Genomic DNA, 21112 nt, shown 5'->3' with positions numbered 1-21112 from the left:
AGTGATGCCAAGTAGTTTGGTCTTTTTAACTTGTTCCACAGGAAACCCATCCATCGGCAAGTTTAGTTGAAGGTCACCAGCAAGCATATACAGTGGGGTCCGAAATTATTGACACCCTTGATAAAAATAACTGTATAAAATAAATATTTCAAATACTAAGCTACATTGTATGCTCCAAAAATGTTTGGGAAATAATTTTATACCAATACAGAAGAGATTTTATATGTCAATAAATATTTTTCTCTCTCAAAAAGGTAGTGGTCAAAGTTATTGACCCCCCTATTTTCAATACCTATCAATACTATACCTTACGAGGATAAGGGCACCGAGCCTTTTTTCTAAATTGTTTTATGTAACGAGGTAGCGAATGAAGAGTTTTCACCCTCGTCTCGCCCCCCTGGAAATGTCTTTCTCAAATCTAAGCATCTGAATCACGTTCTGCGCATGTGTTCTTTTACACACACATTCACGTGTCTCTCTTTCAAATATTATGTGTATTTGTCACATTCATTGTGAACAACAGGTGTAGACAAACAGTGAAATGCTTACTTACAGGTCCTTTTTCAACAATGCAGAGTTAAAATATAGATAAAAAAAAAAAAATGCAAAATAGAAAGTGACATGAGGAATTAATACACAGTGAATAACGAATAGCAATAATGAGTAAAAGTAACATTGCTACTGTATAAACAGGGAGTACCAGTACCAAGTCGATATGCATGGATACAAGGTCGTTGTGGTGGCTTCAGTTGAAGTCGGAAGTTTACATACACTTAGATTGGAGTCATTAAAACTCGTTTTTCCAACCACTCCACAAATTTCTTGTTAACAAACTATAGTTTTGGCAAGTCGGTTAGGACATCTACTTTGTGCATGGCACAAGTAATGTTTCCCACAATTGTTTACAGATAGATTATTTCACTTCTAATTCACTGTATCACAATTCCAGTGGGTCAGAAGTTTACATACACTGTTGACTGTGCCTTTAAAAGCTTTTGGAAATTCCAGACAATTATGCCATGGCTTTAGAAGCTTCTGTTAGGCTAATTGAAATCATTTGAGTCAATTGGAGGTGTACCTGTGGATGTATTTCAAGGCCTACCTTCAATCTCAGTGCCTCTTTGCTTGACATCATGGGAAAACCTAAATAAATAGCCAAGACCTCAGAAAAACAATTGTAGACCTCCAAACGCCTGAAGGTACCACATTAATCTGTACAAACAATAGTACGCTAGTATAAACACCATGGGACGACGCAGCCATCATACCGCTCAGGAAGGAGACGCGTTCTGTCTCCTAGAGATGAACGTAACTTTTGTGTGAAAAGTGCAAATCAATCCCAGAACAACAGCAAAGGACCTTGTGAAGACGCTAGACGAAACAGGTACAAAATTATATATATCCACAGTAAAACGAGTCCTTTATCAACATAACCTGAATGGCCCCTTAGCAAGGAAGAAGCCACTGCTCCAAAACCTCCATAAAAAAGCCAGACTACGGTTTGCAATTGCACATGGGGACAAATATCTTACTTTTTGGAGAAATGTCCACTGGTCTGATGAAACAAAAAAAGAACTCTTTGGCCATAATGACTAACGTTATGTTTGGTGAGGCTTGCAAACCGTGAAGCACGGGGGTGGCAGCATCATGTTGTGGGGGTGCTTTGCTGCAGGAGGGACTGGTGCACTTCACAAAATAGATGGCATCATGAGGACAGAACATTATGTGGATATATTGAAGCAACATCTCAAGACATCAGTCAGGAAGTTAAAGTTAGGTTGTAAATGGGTCCTCCAAATTGACAATGACCCCAAGGATACTTCCAAAGTTGTGGCAAAATAGCTACAAGGACAACAAAGTCAAGGTATTGGAGTGGCCATCACAAAGCCCTGACCTCAATCCTATAGAAAATTTGCGGGTAGAACTGAAAAAGCATGTGCGAGCAAGGAGGCCTACAAAACTGATTCAGTTATACCAGCTCTGTCAGGTGGAATGGGCCAAAATTCAACCAACTTATTGTGGGAAGCTTATGGAAGGCTTCCCAAAATGTTTGAAGCAAGTTAAACAATTTAAAGGCAATGCTACCAAATACTAATTGAGTGTATGTAAACTTCTGACCCACTGGGAATGTGACGAAAGAAATAAAAGCTGATATAAATCATTCTGACATTTCACATTCTTCAAATAAAGTGGTGATTCTAACTGACCTAAGACCGGGAATGTTTGCTAGGATTAAATGTCAGGAATTGTGAAAAACTGAGTTTAAATGTATTTGGCTAAGGTGTATGTAAACATCCGACTTCAACTGTACATGCAGGACCTGAGTTCGAGGCTAGGGCTAACAGGTAAACAAAATTAGGTACCGTGTTATTGAAACAGTCCAGGGGGCATCAGCTGTGTAGCCGAGTGATCATAGGGTCAAAAGAGCAACAATGGGTGAGTCAAGGTGCTGTTCGGTTGTCAACACTACACTAGGCATGCACTAGGGGGCACAGCATTCAGAAAGGCTAGCGGGCCGGGGCTAGTAGCTGGTTCTTCAGCGACATTGTAACAGAATAGCCTGTTGAGACCACATCACGGGATCACGTCGGCAGTCCAGTCGTGATGGATCGGCGGGGCTCCATGTCAACAATAAAGGGTCCAGGCTAATTGGCAATGGAGGTATTGTATAGAATTAGCTGGTATATGGGCCTAGCTCGAGGCTAGCTGGTGCTTGCTCTAACCTAACAATTCCAAAACTACCACCTTATACACACAGGTGTAAAGGGATAAAGAATATGTACATAAAGATATGAATAAGTGATGGTACAGAAAGGCATAGGCAAGATGCAGTAGATGGTATCGAGTACCGTATATACATATGAGATGAGTAATGTAGGGTATGTAAACAAAGTGGCATAGTTTAAAGTGGCTAGTGATACATGTATTACATAAAGATGCAGTAGATGATATAGAGTACAGTATATACATATACTGTACATATGAGATGAATAATGTAGGGTATGTAAACATTATATTAGGTAGCATTGTTTAAAGTGGCTAGTGATATATTTTACATCATTTCCCATCAATTCCCATTATTAAAGTGGCTGGAGTTGAGTCAGTGTGTTGGCAGCAGCCACTCAATGTTAGTGGTGTCTGTTTAACAGTCCGATGGCCTTGAGATAGAAGCTGTTTTTCAGTCTCTCGGTCCCTGCTTTGATGCACCTGTACTGACCTCGCCTTCTGGTTGATAAAGGGGTGAACAGGCAGTGGCTCGGGTGGTTGTTGTCCTTGATGATCTTTATGGCCTTCCTGTGACATCGGATGGTGTAGGTGTCCTGGAGGGCATGTAGTTTGCCCCCGGTGTTGCGTTGTGCAGACCTCACTACCCTCTGGAGAGCCTTACGCTTGTTGGCGGAGCAGTTGCCATACCAGGCGGTGATACAGCCCGACAGGATGCTCTTTGGAGACAAGCCAAATTTCTTCAGCCTCCTGAGGTTGAAGAGGCGCTGCTGCGCCTTCTTCACGATGCTGTCTGTGTGGGTGGACCAATTCAGTTTTTCTGTGATGTGTAGGCCGAGGAACTTAAAACTTACTACCCTCTCCACTACTGTTCCGTCGATGTGGATAGGGGGGTGCTCCCTCTGCTGTTTACTGAAGTCCACAATAATCTTCTTAGTTTTGTTGACGTTGAGTGTGAGGTTATTTTCCTGACACCACACTCCGAGGGCCCTCACCTCCTCCCTGTAGGCCGTCTCGTCGTTGTTGGTAATCAAGCCTACCCCTGTAGTGTCGTCCGCAAACTTGATGATTGAGTTGGAGGAGTGCGTGTCCACGCAGTCGTGGGAGAACAGGAGGTACAGGAGAGGGCTCAGAATGCACCCTTGTGGGGCCCCAGTGTTGAGCATCAGCGGGGTGGAGATGTTGTTAACCAACCCTCAACAACGGCCCGTCAGGAAGTCCAGTACCTAGATGCACAGGGCGGGGTCGAGACCCAGGGTCTCGAGCTTGATGACGAGTTTGGAGGGTACTATGGCGTTAAATGCTGAGCTGTAGTCGATGAACAGCATTCTCACATAGGTGTTCCTCTTGTCCAGATGGGTTAGGGCAGTGTGTAGTGTGGTTGAGATTGCATCGTCTGTGGACCTATTTGGGCGGTAAGCAAATTGGAGTGGGTCTAGGGTGTCAGGTAGGGTGGAGGTGATATGGTCCTTGACTAGTCTCTCAAAGCACTTCATGATGACGGAAGTGAGTGCTACGGGGCGGTAGTCGTTTAGCTCAGTTACCTTAGCTTTCTTGGGAACAGGAACAATGGTGGCCCTCTTGAAGCATGTGGGAACAGCAGACTGGGATAAGGATTGATTGAATATGTCCGTAAACACCCCAGCCAGCTGGTCTGCACATTTTCTGAGGGCGCGGCTGGGGATGCCGTCTGGGCCTGCAGCCTTGCGAGGGTTAACACGTTTAAATGTTTTACTCACGTTGGCTGCAGTGAAGGAGAGTCCGCATATTTTGGTTGCGGGCCGTGTCAGTGGTACTGTATTGTCCTCAAAGCGGGCAAAAAAGTTATTTAGTCTGCCTGGGAGCAAGACATCCTGGTCCGTGACGGGGCTTGTTTTCTTTTTGTAATCCATGATTGACTGTAGACCCTGCCACATACCTCTTGTGTCTGAGCCATTGAATTGCGACTCTACTTTGTCTCTATACTGACGCTTAGCTTGTTCGATTACCTTGCGGAGAGAATAGCTACACTGTTTGTATTCGGTCATGTTTCCGGTCACCTTGCCCTGGTTAAAAGCAGTGGTTCGCTCTTTCAGTTTCACACGAATGCTGCCATCAATCCACGGTTTCGGGTTTGGGAATGTTTTAATCGTTGCTTTGGGAACGACATCTTCAATGCACGTTCTAATGAACTCGCTCACCGAATCAGCGTATTCGTCAATGTTGTTGTTGGACGCAGTGCGCAACATATCCCAGTCCACGTGATGAAAGCAGTCTTGGAGCATGGAATCAGATTGGTCGGACCAGCGTTGAACAGACCTCAGCGCGGGAGCTTCTTGTTTTAGCTTCTGTCTGTAGGCAGGGAGCAACAAAATGGAGTCGTGGTCAGCTTTTTGAAAGGAGGGCGGGGGAGGGCCTTATATGCATCGCGGAAGTTAGAATAGCAATGATCCAAGGTTTTACCAGCCCTGGTTGCGCAATCGATATGCGGATACAATTTAGGGAGTTTTGTTTTCAGATTAGCCTTGTTAAAATCCCCAGCTACAATGAATGCAGCCTCAGGATATGTGGTTTCCAGTTTGCAAAGAGTCAAATAAAGTTCGTTTAGAGCCATCGATGTGTCTGCTTGGGAGGGAATATATACGGTTGTGATTATAATCGAAGAGAATTCCCTTGGTAGATAATGCGGTCGACATTTGATTGTGAGGAATTCTAAATCAGGTGAACAGAAGGACTTGAGTTCCTGTATGTTGTTGTGACCACACCACGTCTCGTTAACCATAAGGCATACGCCCCGCCCCTCTTCTTACCAGAAAGATGTTTGTTTCTGTCAGCGCGATGCGTGAGGAAACCAGCTGGCTGCACCGATTCCGTTAGCGTCTCTCGAGTGAGCCATGTTTCCGTGAAGCAAAGAACGTTACAGTCTCTGATGTCCCACTGGAATGCTACCCTTGCTCGGATTTCATCAACCTTGTTGTCAAGAGACTGGACATTGGCGAAAAGTATGCTAGGGAGTGGTGCGCAATGTGCCAGTCTCCGGAGCCTGACCAGAAGACCGATTCGTTTCCCTCTTTTACGACGTCTTTGTTTTGGGTCGCAGGCTGGGATCCATTCCGTTGTCCTGGGTGAAAGGCAAAACACAGGATCCGCTTCGGGAAAGTCATATTCCTGGTCGTACTGATGGTGAGTTGACGTTGCTCTTATATTCAGTAGTTCTTCCCGACTGTATGTAATGAAACCTAAGATGACCTGGGGTACTAATGTAAGAAATTACAAGTAAAAAACACAAAAAACTGCATAGTTTCCTAGGAACGCGAAGCGAGGGGGCCATCTCTGTCGGCGCCGGAAGTGTGATAGATAGAAAGTGAGATTAAGATGTATACAAAATAGACCGGCTATTTACACAGGAAAAGACAAATACAGAGACGGATACACACGTCCTACTGCAGCGCCATATTGGAAATGGATGGAAGCCACCCCTCAGTAAAAGGCACATGACAGCCCACTTGAACTTTGCCAAAAGTCACCTAAGGACTCTCAGACCATGAGAAACAAGATTGTCTGGTCTGATGAAACCAAGATTCAACTCTTTGGCCAGAATGCCAAGCGTCACGTCTGGAGGACACCAGGCACCATCGCTACGGTGAAGCATGGTGGTGGCAGCATCTTGCTGTGGGAATGTTTTTCAGTGGCAGGGACTAGGAGACTAGTCAGGATCAAGGGATAGATGAATGGAACGAAGTACAGAGAGATTTTTGATGAAAACCTGCTCCAGAAGGTTCATCTTCCAACAGGACAATGACCCTAAGCACACAGCCAAGACAATGCAGGATTGTCTTCGGGATAAGTTTGAATGTGCTTGAATGGCCCAGTCAGAGCTCAGACTTGAACCCAATCGAACATCTCTGGAGAGACCTGAAAATGAATGGGCAGCGGCCCTCCCCATCCAACCTGACAGAGCTTGAGCGGATCTGCAGAGAAGAAGGGGAGAAACTCCCCAAATACAGGTGTGCCAGGCTTGTAGTGCCATACCTAAGAAGACTCTAGGCTGTAATCGCTGACAAAGGTGCTTCAACAAAGTACAGCGTAAAGGGTCTGAATACTTATGAAAATGTGATATTTCAAAAAAATGTTTTTAGACATGGCTTTGTCATTTTGGGGTACTGTGTGTAGATTGATGGGGGGGGGGGGCATTTAATACATTTTAGAATAAGGCTGAAACTTAACAAACTTAGTTTCAGGAAACTAGGCGTATGTCTCGTGCCACTACTTCAGAGGAGAGCCATTTGAACGTAAATCTTTTTTTTAAAATCAAATTGTGTTTTTGGAAGAAATGCATTCTGGAACATGTGAACATTCATGTGCCTTAATAATAAACTTGTATGCCATTTGTAAATCTGTTTAAAATGGTTAAATTACAAGGCTAGTTGGTTTAGCCATGGAAAAATACAGCAACCTTCCCGCTGGCAAAGATTGGCTGAGATAATGAGTGGGCTGGACATGCAGATTGGTCTGCATGCGTAGCCATTTGCATTGCTACTTATAGCCTAATGTTAGCTAGCTAACATTGAACCTGGCATGGCTAGCTACCTGCAGATTCATGCATGGTAGTAACTTTATGAGTTGGGATTATGATAATTGTTTAGCTAGCTAGCTACATGTTGAAACAAAAGACTCCACTATGCAAGTAACTATTTCAATAGAATGCGACAACTGTCGATAGACAATTTACCAGCTATCTACACCGATTTCTGAGCACTCTTGTCTGAGTGTGCCAGAGCGCAGAATAACTGACGAATTTACCAACGCTCAAAACCCGTTGAATATGACCGGTGTCAGTAAACATGGGCAAAAAAGCGCAATTAAGTTGTTGCCAGCAGCACAGTTGCAGTCACCAACTCTCTGGATAGCATAAAAACAGCCTAACCAGCTCTGCTAGGGCGAGTAAACTGGTCAGTGAGCTGTTCTCTCATTTTTGCCTGGAAGTAGTTAGCCAGTTGGCTTGGGTGCTTGACTGCTGTTGTTAGGGTAGAACGCTCGGATCAACCCTACTCCTCTGCCAGATTGTCCTGTGTGCATTCTGGAGTAACTTCCGGCGCCGATAGAGATGGCCGCCTCGCTTCGCGTATCTAGGAAACAATGCAGTATTTGTAAAAAAAAATTATGTTATTTCTTACATTGCTACCCCAGGTAATCTTAGGTTTTATTACATACAGTCTGGAGAAACTACTGGGTAATAAGAGCAACATTAATTCACTATCATTACGACCAGGAATACGAAACGGATCCTCTGTTTTGCCCACCACCCAGGACAATGGATCTGATCCTAGCCGGCGAACCAAAACAACGACGCCGTAAAAGGGGTAGACGAAGCGGTCTTCTGGTCATGCTCCGGAGACGGGCTCACCGCGCACCGCTCCCAAGCATACTACTCGCCAATGTCCAGTCTCTTGTCAACAAGGTTGATGAAATCCGAGCAAGGGTAGCATTCCAGAGAGGCCTAAGTGGTTGTAACGTTCTTTGCTTCACGGAAACATGGCTCACTCGAGACACGTTATCGGAGTCGGTACAGCCACCTGGTTTCTTCATGCTTCGCGCCGACAGAAACAAGCATATTTCTGGTGAGAAGAGGGGCAGGTGGGTAATGCCTTATGATTAACGAGACGTGGTGTGATCATAACAACATACAGGAACTCAAGTCCTTCTGTTCACCTGACTTAGAATTCCTCACAACAAAATGTCGACCGCATTATCTACCAAGAGAATTATCTTTGATTATAATCACAGCCGCATATATTCCCCCCCCAAGCAGACACATACAGTGGGGCAAAAAGTATTTAGTCAGCCACCAATTGTGCCCAGCAACAGCCCCCAAAACATCACTGCTCTAGAAGAGAACTGCATGGAGGATTGGGCCAAAATACCAGCAACAGTGTGTGAAAACTTTGTGAAGACTTACAGAAAACATTTGACCTCTGTCATTGCCAACAAAGGGTATATAACAAAGTATTGAGATAAACTTTTGTTATTGACCAAATACTTCATTTTCCACCATCATTTATGTATGTAAATATTTTGTAGCCTTTTTAGCCTGTTTCAACAGAAGTGAATTAGCTTGGCTCGTTTTCGCCAGTTGATGTACCATCAGAGCTAGCCAAAAGTTGGCTAACGTTAGCTTGCTACCTAACGATGAAACAACTGTTTTTTGACAGCGCAATTTCAGTTTTTATTAGAGTCAGTATAGCAATGTAATGTTATTGATCTGTCAGTTTCCCTAGTTAATTCCTTACTGACACGGTATAAACAGCTCTACAGGCAACACTGCCATGGTGCAGTCAGTACACAACACTATGCTCATCATGTCTTAGCAGGATTAGATGGCGACAGGTGTCCCAGCAGGGTCAGACTGCCAGGTCGTTGGCTGTAACGCTAAGTAATTTGCCATCAAGATTAGCTGTACCTGGTAACTTATCAGAAAGAGACCGCACCATCCATTCAACCTCTTCTCTTTCTACTTGGGGAAATTAAAAATTGCAATGCCTCTAATTCATGACACAATCTTTTATAAATGTATATGGCAGTGAGCCATTAGTTGTACTCATTGTATTTCACAACTTGTCCACTTTGCCTGTGAAATAGAAATTAAATTAATTTGCAGTGCCACGTGGCTTCATAGTAAATATATCCTCTGATTCAACAAAAGAGGCAGACATGTTTGAATTCCTACCCATTATAACATTAAGTTCTCATTTTCTTCCGTCACTCTTGACTTCATTGATTTTGTGCTGATAGTATATTTTTTTTCTTGGATGTGATGTGCTAGGTCACAGATGACAGATGGTTTCATCCATCTCCACTATACAGGACAGTTAATGAATACAGTAATGAATTCCACAGTAATGAATTGTCTGAGATCCATCCCCCGTTGCTAAGTCCAACTGTCCAACCTGTGCGACTAAGGACAGATGGCGGCCTGGCGGCGACAATGATGCCGGGTACTATTTTACTGATTTCACCTCCATTTCATTGGTTGGATGGGCTTCAAACATGCTGTAGATTTCCAGAGCTGGGCTTTTGGGGCTTGTCAGTGATGGAGTTACTGGCACCGTCCAGCCCTAGCACTGGCTACCTTCTCCCCCCCAATGACAAAAGTGTCATGTTCTTCTCTGCTATTGTAGACTCAGATGTGCTAGCTAGGCCAAATTATGTTTATTCAAATTTTCCACACATTTTCTGCTTAAGACAATACACGTTGTTGTCCATATTGGTTTTTGCTGGCTTGAGATTGAGCATGTTTTCTTCCTCAGTGATGAGCACCATATCTCCGTCTTTCAGAAGAGTAGCTTGCCACCAATTAAGCCTAACAACCAATACATTTTACCTAGGCAAAGCGGTATACCGTATACTGTTTTTTTTATAATCGCGAGGGTGATTATAAGTTATAAGTTAACAATCTAAGATGTGCCAAATAAATGATCTAGAGATCAAGGCTCCAGTTATGCATTTGGTTTTCTAACTTGCCAACTGAGTGGCTAGCTTGGAAGATTGTAAGCTTGGTTATAGCAGAGACAAAGAATCCCTTCCTGAATCATGAGCCCTGCTGCCTAAATAAATAGTTTTGTGCGTTTGGAAAGAAACAGCGCCCCTTGTGTGCACTGCCGGTAATACTGTATATCCCGCTACGGTACAGGACCGGTATGAAAATCTGGATACTGCACAACCCTAATTGTACCTTTCCATCACCATTTGTGCCAAGGCATTTTGTACTAGTTTGCATTTTTGGACTGTTACAATATATTTTAGTATGTGATTAAGTCCTTCTTTTAATGTGATTATGCTTTTGTCTATTGGTTTGAATGGAACTTGAATGTTCATAGAGTCAACGGATATTATAGGGTCAGGAAATGTCTTTGGAGTGGCCTGGCTTCCATCCATGTGTAAAATGGAGCCCCAGATGTTTTGACTTAATCCAAAGCACAGTGTTCGACCACATGGGTTTGTGTGCTGAATATTCACCCATAGTTTCAAACATGACGCTGATTGCCTCCCAAGTGGCGCAGTGGTCTAAGGCACTGCAGTGCTAGCTGTGCCACTCGAGATCCTGGTTCAAGTCCAGGCTCTGTCGCTGCGATCATGGGGCGGTGCATAATTGGCCCAGCATCTTCCGTGTTAGGGGAGGGTTTGGCCGGCCTTGTCCCATCCCGCTCAAGCGACTGCTGTGGCAGGCCGAGCGCATGCATGCTGACACGGTGTACGGTGTTTCCTCCGACACATCTGTGCAGCTGGCTTCCAGGTTAAGCGGGCATTGTGTCAAGAAGCAGTGCGTCTTGGCTGGGTAGTGTTTCGGGTTACGCACGGCTCTCGACCATTACTTCTCGCGAGTCCGTACTGGAGTTGCAGCGATAGGACAGGACTGTAACTACCAATTGGATAGCATGAAATTGGGGAGAAAAGGGTTACATTTAAAAAAAATAAACAACATGACGCTGATTGAACCAGTTATTTTTGGGGAGGATTCCACATTCCCATTTATTAGCAGAATTCCATCTTGATAACCATGGTGAGCGTAGCGTTCAGCCTGGTTTAACCAGCTATCTTTACCATATCCTGAAAGAGAGAAGTGGTGAAGGATAAGGTCATGGTCCAGTGTATTGATGGTGAGCACAGCATTCAGTCTGGTTTAACCAGGCTATCTTTGGCATAGCCTAGAATATTTACAGTGTAAAGCCATCTTTCCGTCTTGTTTTCAGTCAGTGACCTCAGTGGCCACATTTGAACAATTGACTGTAATTCAGACAAAAGTAGACGATTGTAGTCCAGGACTCTGTGTTCAGCTCTGGACATGATCAAAGTGACACGTGCCATGACTGGTAGTGGTGACTATTGATGTGTTGATGGTATTTGTTCCAGCGCTGACACATTGCTAGACTAATGAGCTCTTAATGGCCTGTTTTGTTTTAGCCCTTTAATTGGTGTGTAAGGCTACATGGGCTCTGGATGATTGTTATTGTTATGGCAGAGAGTTGTTGGATTCTTCCTCCAGGATTGTCTAGCATACTACTGGGAATGCATGCTGCTCTGTTTCAATGTCCTCACTAGTATACTACATTAAATTATGTAATGCATTGGGCAATTGACATACATTGTAAGTAAAAGCTAATTGCAGATGACATGATTGATTAACATGCTCTAAATGAAGTAATGTATTTGACGTGTATTCAAAGTAGCATACACTCTTAGAAAAAAGTACAACCATATGGTTTTTCGGCTTTCCCCATAGTGGAACCCTTTTTGGTGCTAGGTAGAACCCTTCACATAATCAAGACTAGAAATGTTACACTGAAAAACACTAACACTGGCCAATTTGCTGTGTGTCATAAACTGCTGGTACACTCCCTTCTAGAAAATACTAATTTAAAAAACAGAAATCATGGCAAAGATATCAACTGTCAGTAATGTATATTTTCAATGATTAAGGGGATACCAGATACATGCACAAATATTCCCATAATATAGGTATAGTTTAAAACATTCTCACACCTATCGTTTTAAATGTAGCAGATTAATCAAACTCCTGATGTTAAAGTTTAAACACTGAGGTAAACACTATTTGTCAGGCACTATTAAAAATATATATATATTATTTTTTAAAGTACAATTGGAGTTCCTCAAGGAACCCCTGGAGTTTCTCAAGGAACCAGTGCTAGTCAATGGTTCATATTTGCACCTTTGTTTGTTGAGGGGTTCTTGGAGGAACTGTTCATGTTTCAATGTAGCAAAGTGTTCCTGGAGGAATCCTGGACTGGAGGTGTGGCTTAGTAAGAGGGTGAATTCCAGAAAGAGATTTTTAGGCTACCCGTGTGAATAAATTTCATTCCTCTGTTCTGTTGTATTGTCATCACATGTTAAGGTTGAACACTGACAGTTTTTTAGCTTCAACGAGTCTTAGAGTTGTATGAGTTCCTTGAGCCTATGCAAATCCCAAAGTTGGAATAGTTACCACTTTATTACTATATCTATATGTAATCAGCAATGTTAATATTATGAATATTGTATTAGAATATGTAATATGCGTAAATATTTAAGGAAACTATACATTTCCAGTGTACAAACGTAACATGATGAACAGGAATGACATTTACTGTAACGCATGACCAAAATGAACTATCTCAAAGCCACGCCTCCAATAAGCCATGCCCTCAATATTCTGATTGGCTGCCACTGCTACAATATATTATTAAAAAGGTTCTGGTTTGAACCTTGACACAGGGGTTCCTCAAATATCCTTTTCAGAGGTGGAACCTTTTTGAACTGGAAAGGTTCCCCTTGCGTGGAAATTTTTAGAACCCCCAAAAGGTTCTTCCAGACTCCTTTACTTCTAAGAGTGTCGAGCTGGCTGGTTTAGTATTCTGAAGGCGCTAATGGTTGAGTGAGTGTGTGAAGTCTGCGGTGACGAAGCAGTAATTTATCTTCAGACAATCCCACACATTATTTTCAAGAACCTGTTTGAAACTCCATAGGAAGTTTTCGACAGTTCAAAAGACACCACTATTATGGGGAGGATACCCTTTTTTGCACAAAGCTCAAGTGGAGTCTCCGACTTGAGCCCTTCCTCTGCCATATCTCCCCCAGTTAAAGCAGCACTGTACTGTATCTTCCTCTCTTCCTCCTCCACTCTGCCTCTCTCTATCTTTGATATGGAGAGAGCATGAGGGAGGGAGGGAGGGCAACAGTGGGTAGCAGACAGAAAATATTGTTATGTCATCCCACGGTTTCGGTATATTCAGCTAGCTAGCACACTGATGCACCTTTCTTCCTCCCTGCCCAGCCACTGTCCACATGCACACACACACACACACACACACACACACACACACACACACACACACACACACACACACACACACACACACACACACACACACACACACACACACACACACACACACACACACACACACACACACACACCCCACCCCCCACCCACACACATTCAAGAGTCCAAGATCATTTGTGCATCCGGGGCTCCCACAGACAACAAGTGTGGCTGACTGGCAGATCCCCGGGACTGCTGCTTATAACAGACTGCGGAGGCAGTGGAACTATAAATAGGCTGGCGAATGGGCATGCTCCCCGGTCTTTTCCCAAACTGGAGCCTACGTCACTGCAGGGTGCTGATCGAGGGACTGAGGCGCTTCTCTCATATGCCAGTCATCTGCTGTTACTGCTGCTGCTGATGCTGACTAGCTACATGCAGGCAAACCGGCAACCATATGATAGCCCTGCTGTGTTTGTGAATGACTATGTGAGTGACATACAATGCAGAGAACAGCTTATTTTTATTATCTTACTGGAACATTCTGTAATGTGCTTCATGATCGTATCATAGGCTACAACCAGTGGCTTTGATAGACTGGATGGAATATGTGATAAGCACATGCTGACTTTGAAGCAGGCCACATCACAAAAGATGCATTACGATATTATATTGTTTATAATAAAGCATATATTACACATCTATAAGCACATTGTAAACATGACATTATAACTACATAGAGAATTTTCTAGTAATACCTACGAGACCTGACTATACAGTGGTCCATCATGAAAATCTTAGTTTTTTTCATTCGCAGCAACTAGCACTCACCCAAATTAGATTTGCATCACTGAGTTGACAGTGATAATATCTGTGCCATTGTCCAATGTCTTTCACCGTCCTGGTTATTCAGTAGTAATAAATCTAATTGAAATTCTGCATGCCTGGTTTCATTTCAGACACTGTGTGGGGACCTAGAAGTTTTATAGCCAAGTTTCATGTTGCCGAGGAAAGAGAGGACATCTTATCCTCCCAACCCCCCAAAAAGAAAGCCGGCGTGGCTAAGCTAAGCCCCATGAATTCCAACGCCATGTTATTCCTTAGCCAACACCAATATGCATGTAAACAAATCCACGCTACCTACCATTTTCAGCAAAACATGAAATTGATTTTATCCCTCCTCTCTACATGCAAAGCTAGGTTGTGACTCTGTTCGAAATTATTATTCTGCCTCCACACCCGTGGTACCATGAGAAAAGTAGCTAACCAAGCCAAACAACAAGTACATTTTACTTGGAGAATGGGGAAGTGGGAGGGGATAATTTGCAGGGTGGAGGTGATGAAGGGTGGGGCTGTTTGTGGCTCCTCAATGCCCCTCCACCTACCCTCTTGAATGGGACTCTGCTGCAGGTCCCTTGACTGCCGACCCCCGGCTGTCCCCGCTCATAAGGAGCCGCTATGATAAAGGAGGGTTTTGTTGCAATGTAGGTCAACCACACAGGAAAGCTCACACAGGCCCCAACAAGGGCCATGCCAGGGCTGAATGGGCAAATTGCTCTGCTTGTCGGCATGACTGGCAGAGTGAGCGTAGTGAGTGTACACAGGGGGCCTCACATCCATTTCTTGCAAACACCATTGGCGCATTCCCGAGAACACTGCTGCTGCCGACCGCTGCGGTCTTCTTCGCCTTCGGAGGCCAAATGCAGAATCCGTGCAAATGCATAGACAGGCAGCGGGCGACTGATGTTCTCATCCTTCTCCCTTCTCAGATCACAAATGTATTTAATCTGTCCAAATGCCACGGATGCCTTGTTTCTTGTTTCCAGATGCATGATGGGAAGGATCATAAGATGCCATGTTCATTTGATTTCCGTGATATCAGAGGCAATTCTCTCCAAACATTCAAACATATTATGTATTAGAGACTGTTTATCAAACAGCTTCCGCACCATTGAGAATGCCTCAAAGAGTTGCACAAAATTGTCAGAGCTGTTTTTTGAGGTTTTGTCAGAGTTCTGTGTGAAACTTGACGTGCCATATGGAATCCAGACCCACTGGATGGCGTTGGAATGATGGACACATGTCACAGTCTCACAAGAGTCACTCAAACACGAGCCACCTAACTATTTTATGCGCTTATCCATCAATGGCGCCATAGATATACATTTCAGTCAATTTGACCATTTATATCATTGTTATTCATGTACTGTATTACACAATTTATTTATTTATTTACCTTTATTTAACCAGGTAGGCAAGTTGAGAACAAGTTCTCATTTACAATTGCGACCTGGCAAACACTTTGCTCTGTTGCGATTCTCAATCGAGAGTATATGGACATACTATATTACAAAGAAGGTAAAACAAATGTGTGGTACTACACTGAACAAAAATATAAATGCAACTTATAAAGTCTCATGAGCTGAAATAAGAGCCCAGATGCTCAAAAAGCTGATTTCTCTTAAATTTTGTGCACGAATTTGGACACATCCCTGTTAGTGAGAATTTCTCCTTTTCCAATATATTCCATCCACCGGACAGGTGTGGCATATCAAGAAGCTGATTAAACAGCATGATCATTACACAGGTGCACCTTGTGCTAGGGACAATAAAATGCCACTCCAAAATGTGATGTTTTGTCACACAACACATTGCCACAGATGTCTCAAGTTTTGAGGGAGCATGCAATTGGCAAGCCGACTGCAGGAATGTCCACCAGAGCTGTTGCCAGGTAATTTAATGTTAATTTCTCTACCATAAGCCACCTCCAATGTTGTTTTAGAGAATTTGGCAGTACGTCCAACCGGCCTCACAACTGCACAACTGTCCACAGTGTTCATATCTGTGGACAATTTTCAGCAAGTTGCAACATTGAAATTCAGAAATAACCACTTTTCCATAAACAAGCTCTAAATCATGTTTGTTGCACTCTGGATGTAAAAAAAAAGATGTTCTGCTCCCGAGTGGCGCAGCGGTCTAAGGCACTGCATCTCAGTGCAAGAGGAGTCACTACAGTCCCTGGTTGAAATCCAGGCTGTTTCACATCCGGCCGTGATTGGGAGTCCCATAGGTTGGCGCACAATTGGTCCAGGTTGGGCCGGGGTAGACCATCATTGTAAATAAGAATTTGTTGTTAACTGAAGGTAAAAATGTAAAAAAATGAAGGTAAAAAAAAAACGGCCCGGAGAAAAACTCATTCTGATTGGCTGGGCCTGGTTTCCCAGTGGGTAGGCCTATGCCCTCCCAGGCCCACCCATGGCTGCACCCTTGCCCAGTCATGTGAAATCCATAGATTAGGGCCTAATTAATTAATTTAAATTGACTGATTTCCATATATGAACTGTAACTCAGTAAAATATTTTCATTTTTTCCATGTTACGTTTAGATTTTTGTTCAGTATATTTGTTTCATTGATTGTTCCTCATATTGGGAGCATAACAAAGCCCATGTTTGAAAAGTTATTAAGCCCATATTTGAAAATACATCATTACTAGTTCGGTATTTCACTTCCTGTAAAACATGCTCATTGGCTCATTTTAATCCAGAGTGTGTGTTGCAATATATTTATCCCATGGCTGACCCCATTGCTCTCTGTCCAGCCGGAGCCAGTTGTCCATAGCATTAGACCTCCTCGGTCACCTCTGGCCTCTATCTCTCTCCAACCCCAGATCCGGTGGACTAAAACGGCCGGTAGCGCCTCCGACCGCTTCCAGGACTCCAGTGTGTTCAACGAGACCCTGCGCATCATCCGGATCCAGAGGCACCAGGGCGGACGCTACTACTGCAAGGCCGAGAATGGCCTGGGCTCACCGGCCATCAAGTCGATCCGAGTGGACGTCTACTGTGAGTGAGCAGGCCTTGCCTCGGTTGCCTGCCTGCCCTTTTCCCATGCACTCCTCCGATGTTCGCTGCTAGGGCTGGGAATTGGCAGGGACCTAACAATACAACATTATCACATTACTTAGGTGCCTATATGATGTGTATTGCGATTCTCATAATTTTCATGATTCTATATGTATTGCGATTCGATACTGTAATCTTGATGTTTTAAACATATTGCTCACTATATGGCTGCTGCAGAGAGAAGTGAAAAAAATTGTTTTGATCGGTCATGGAAATAAGTGCTGAAAAATGTTGGCTCACTATTTAAAAAGAAGATGGAGCACAAATCCGAAAGTATCGATATAATATCATCCCAAAATAATATTGTGATATGTAAATGTATTGATTTTTCCCCCATCATAGCATGCATCATAAGTTCTGCCGATTGTCCTTGACCCTCTGCAGATTGCCCTTGTCCAGTTACTCATGCCTTGTGCTTTAGCTACTGAACAGAGGCATTGGCTCACTCACTAGTAGTCCTCACCGTCCCAGACAACATGACGTTGGGGTTGAAGAAAGTTGTTTCAAGCAGGTTAAGGCTATAGTAGAATTACAACATTACTTTTTGAAACACAAAAGGCCTCAAAAGAAAGCCAAGTATGAGTAAATTAAATGTACCATACCCTCACTATAAAGCCAAAGGTAACAAACACATTATTCATCCTTACTCAGGATACTCTGAAGTGTTAATTTTAGCCATTTCTTAATGCTGTGGACGCTGCCATCATATCAGTGTCATCGCTGCTTTTATTCACTCAGTAAGGGAACTGCATCCCAGCTGTGTGAAGGCCTGACAGTGCACATTGCTGAAGAAATTAATAGTTGTGAAACAAAGGGGTTGTGAATTCCAGCAATACAGTCAGAGCCTGAATCCCAAATGGCACCCTGTTCCCTACATACTGTGTTACTTTTGACCAGGGACAATAGTTAAATAAAGATAATACAAAATGTATAAAAATTTTGCCATATAGGGAACAGAATACCATTTGGAACGCAGACTCATCCTCGGATGGGGCCACAGTGTCTCCTGACCCCTCCTGTCTCAGCCTCCAGTATTTATGCTGCAGTAGTTTATGTGTCGGGGGGCTGGGGTCAGTTTGTTATATCTGGAGTACTTCTCCTGTCCTATTCGGTGTCCTGTGTGAATCTAAGTGTGCGTTCTCTAATTCTCTCCTTCTCTCTTTCTTTCTCTCTCTCGGAGGACCTGAGCCCTAGGACCATGCCCCAGGACTACCTGACATGATGACTCCTTGCTGTCCCCAGTCCACCTGGCCATGCTGCTGCTCCAGTTTCAACTTCCACCTGACTGTGCTGCTGCTCTAGTTTCAACTGTTCTGCCTTATTATTATTCGACCATGCTGGTCATTTATGAACATTTGAACATCTTGGCCATGTTCTGTTATAATCTCCACCCGGCACAGCCAGAAGAGGACTGGCCACCCCACATAGCCTGGTTCCTCTCTAGGTTTCTTCCTAGGTATTGGCCTTTCTAGGGAGTTTTTCCTAGCCACCGTGCTTCTACACCTGCATTGCTTGCTGTTTGGGGTTTTAGGCTGGGTTTCTGTACAGCACTTTGAGATATCAGCTGATGTACGAAGGGCTATATAAATAAATTTGATTTGAATTTGATTTGACTTAGATGTCTGAAGTCATGGTGCATAATCCCAACATTGCAAATGAAAAAAAGCAGCAACACTACCTAAAGAGAGAGATCACCCAAATTACAAATCTAATTTTATGGCTGTAGAAAGTACTTTGCAGACCCACAGAGATGGCCAACCATTGGTGTTCACTTGGAATTCTCAAAGAGGACTTTATAGTGTTTCCTTTGTGCGACTGTTATAGGCCTTAAGAGACAGATTGGATTAAGCCTTTTAGATGGTGAATTCATCAATTGTTCTAATTGCTCTGTTAATCAGGGTTGATAATTGCAAATTGACTCAAAATAAGCATTATGTGGATACTGCAAGTTTTAGTGCATCCCATTGTTGGTGTTTGCATACCTCTCTCCAAAGCAGCAATTCAACTTCAAATGTCTGAGGACATAATGTACTGTTTTGCATATACATTTTCCCATTTACTGTGGCGGGCTAGATGTTGAGTATACCAAGCATTAGGAACACCTTCCTAATATTGAGTTGCACCCTTTTTCCCTCAGACCAGCCTAAATTTGTCAGGGCATGGACTCTTCAAGGTGTACAAAGCGTTCTACAGGGATGCTGGCGCATGTTAACTCCAATGCTTCCCACAGTTGTGTCAAGTTGGCTGGATGTCCTTTGGTGGTGGACCATTCTTGATACACACGGGAAACTGTTGAGAGTGAAAAACCCAGCAGCGTTGCAATTCTTGACACAAACCGGTGCGCCTGGCACCTACTACCATACCCTGTTAAAAGGCACTTGAATATAATGTCTCAATTGTCTCAAGGCTCAAATCCTTTGTTGTTTTTATTTATTTATTTCACCTTTATTTAACCAGGTAGGCTAGTTGAGAACAAGTTCTCATTTGCAACTGCGACCTGGCCAAGATAAAGCGTAGCAATTCGAAACATACAACAACACAGAGTTACACATGGAATAAACAAAACATACAGCCAATAATACAGTAGAACAAAATAAAACAAAAAGTCTATATACAGTGAGTGCAAATGAGGCAAGTTAAGGAAATAAATAGGCCATGGTGGCGAAGTAATTAAAATATAGCAATTAAACACTGGAATGGTAGATCGGCAGAAGATGAATGTGCAGGTAGAGATACTGGGGTGCAAAGGAGCAAAATAAATAAATACCAGTATGGGGATGAGGTAGGTAGATACAGTGCCTTGCGAAAGTATTCGGCCCCCTTGAACTTTGCGACCTTTTGCCACATTTCAGGCTTCAAACATAAAGATATAAAACTGTATTTTTTTGTGAAAAATCAACAACAAGTGGGACACAATCATGAAGTGGAATGACATTTATTGGATATTTCAAACTTTTTTAACAAATCAAAAACTGAAAAATTGGGCGTGCAAAATTATTCAGCCCCTTTACTTTCAGTGCAGCAAACTCTCTCCAGAAGTTCAGTGAGGATCTCTGAATGATCCAATGTTGACCTAAATGACTAATGATGATAAATACAATCCACCTGTGTGTAATCAAGTCTCCGTATAAATGCACCTGCACTGTGATAGTCTCAGAGGTCCGTTAAAAGCGCAGAGTGCATCATGAAGAACAAGGAACACACCAGGCAGGTCCGAGATACTGTTGTGAAGAAGTTTAAAGCCGGATTTGAATACAAAAAGATTTCCCAAGCTTTAAACATCCCAAGGAGCACTGTGCAAGCGATAATATTGAAATGGAAGGAGTATCAGACCACTGCAAATCTACCAAGACCTGGCCGTCCCTCTAAACTTTCAGCTCATACAAGGAGAAGACTGATCAGAGATGCAGCCAAGAGGCCCATGATCACTCTGGATGAACTGCAGAGATCTACAGCTGAGGTGGGAGACTCTGTCCATAGGACAACAATCAGTCGTATATTGCACAAATTTGGCCTTTATGGAAGAGTGGCAAGAAGAAAGCCATTTCTTAAAGATATCCATAAAAAGTGTCGTTTAAAGTTTGCCACAAGCCACCTGGGAGACACACCAAACATGTGGAAGAAGGTGCTCTGGTCAGATGAAACCAAAATTGAACTTTTTGGCAACAATGCAAAACGTTATGTTTGGCG

General features: G+C 43.3%; 1 protein-coding gene across 1 annotated transcript in view; it reads left to right on the top strand.

The window, feature by feature from the left end:
• LOC109903815 (MAM domain-containing glycosylphosphatidylinositol anchor protein 2) overlaps positions 1-21112 on the top strand; it is a 244066-nt gene that overhangs the window by 74367 nt on the left and 148587 nt on the right. Inside the window, exon 3 of the mRNA XM_020500790.2 lies at positions 17188-17362. Coding sequence (XP_020356379.1) covers positions 17188-17362 — 175 coding nt within the window. The remainder of the gene's footprint in view (positions 1-17187; positions 17363-21112) is intronic.

The sequence above is a fragment of the Oncorhynchus kisutch genome, linkage group LG14, assembly GCF_002021735.2.
Source record: "Oncorhynchus kisutch isolate 150728-3 linkage group LG14, Okis_V2, whole genome shotgun sequence".
NCBI classification, from domain to species: Eukaryota; Metazoa; Chordata; class Actinopteri; order Salmoniformes; family Salmonidae; genus Oncorhynchus; species Oncorhynchus kisutch.
This window is presented reverse-complemented; position numbering and strand designations above follow the sequence as displayed.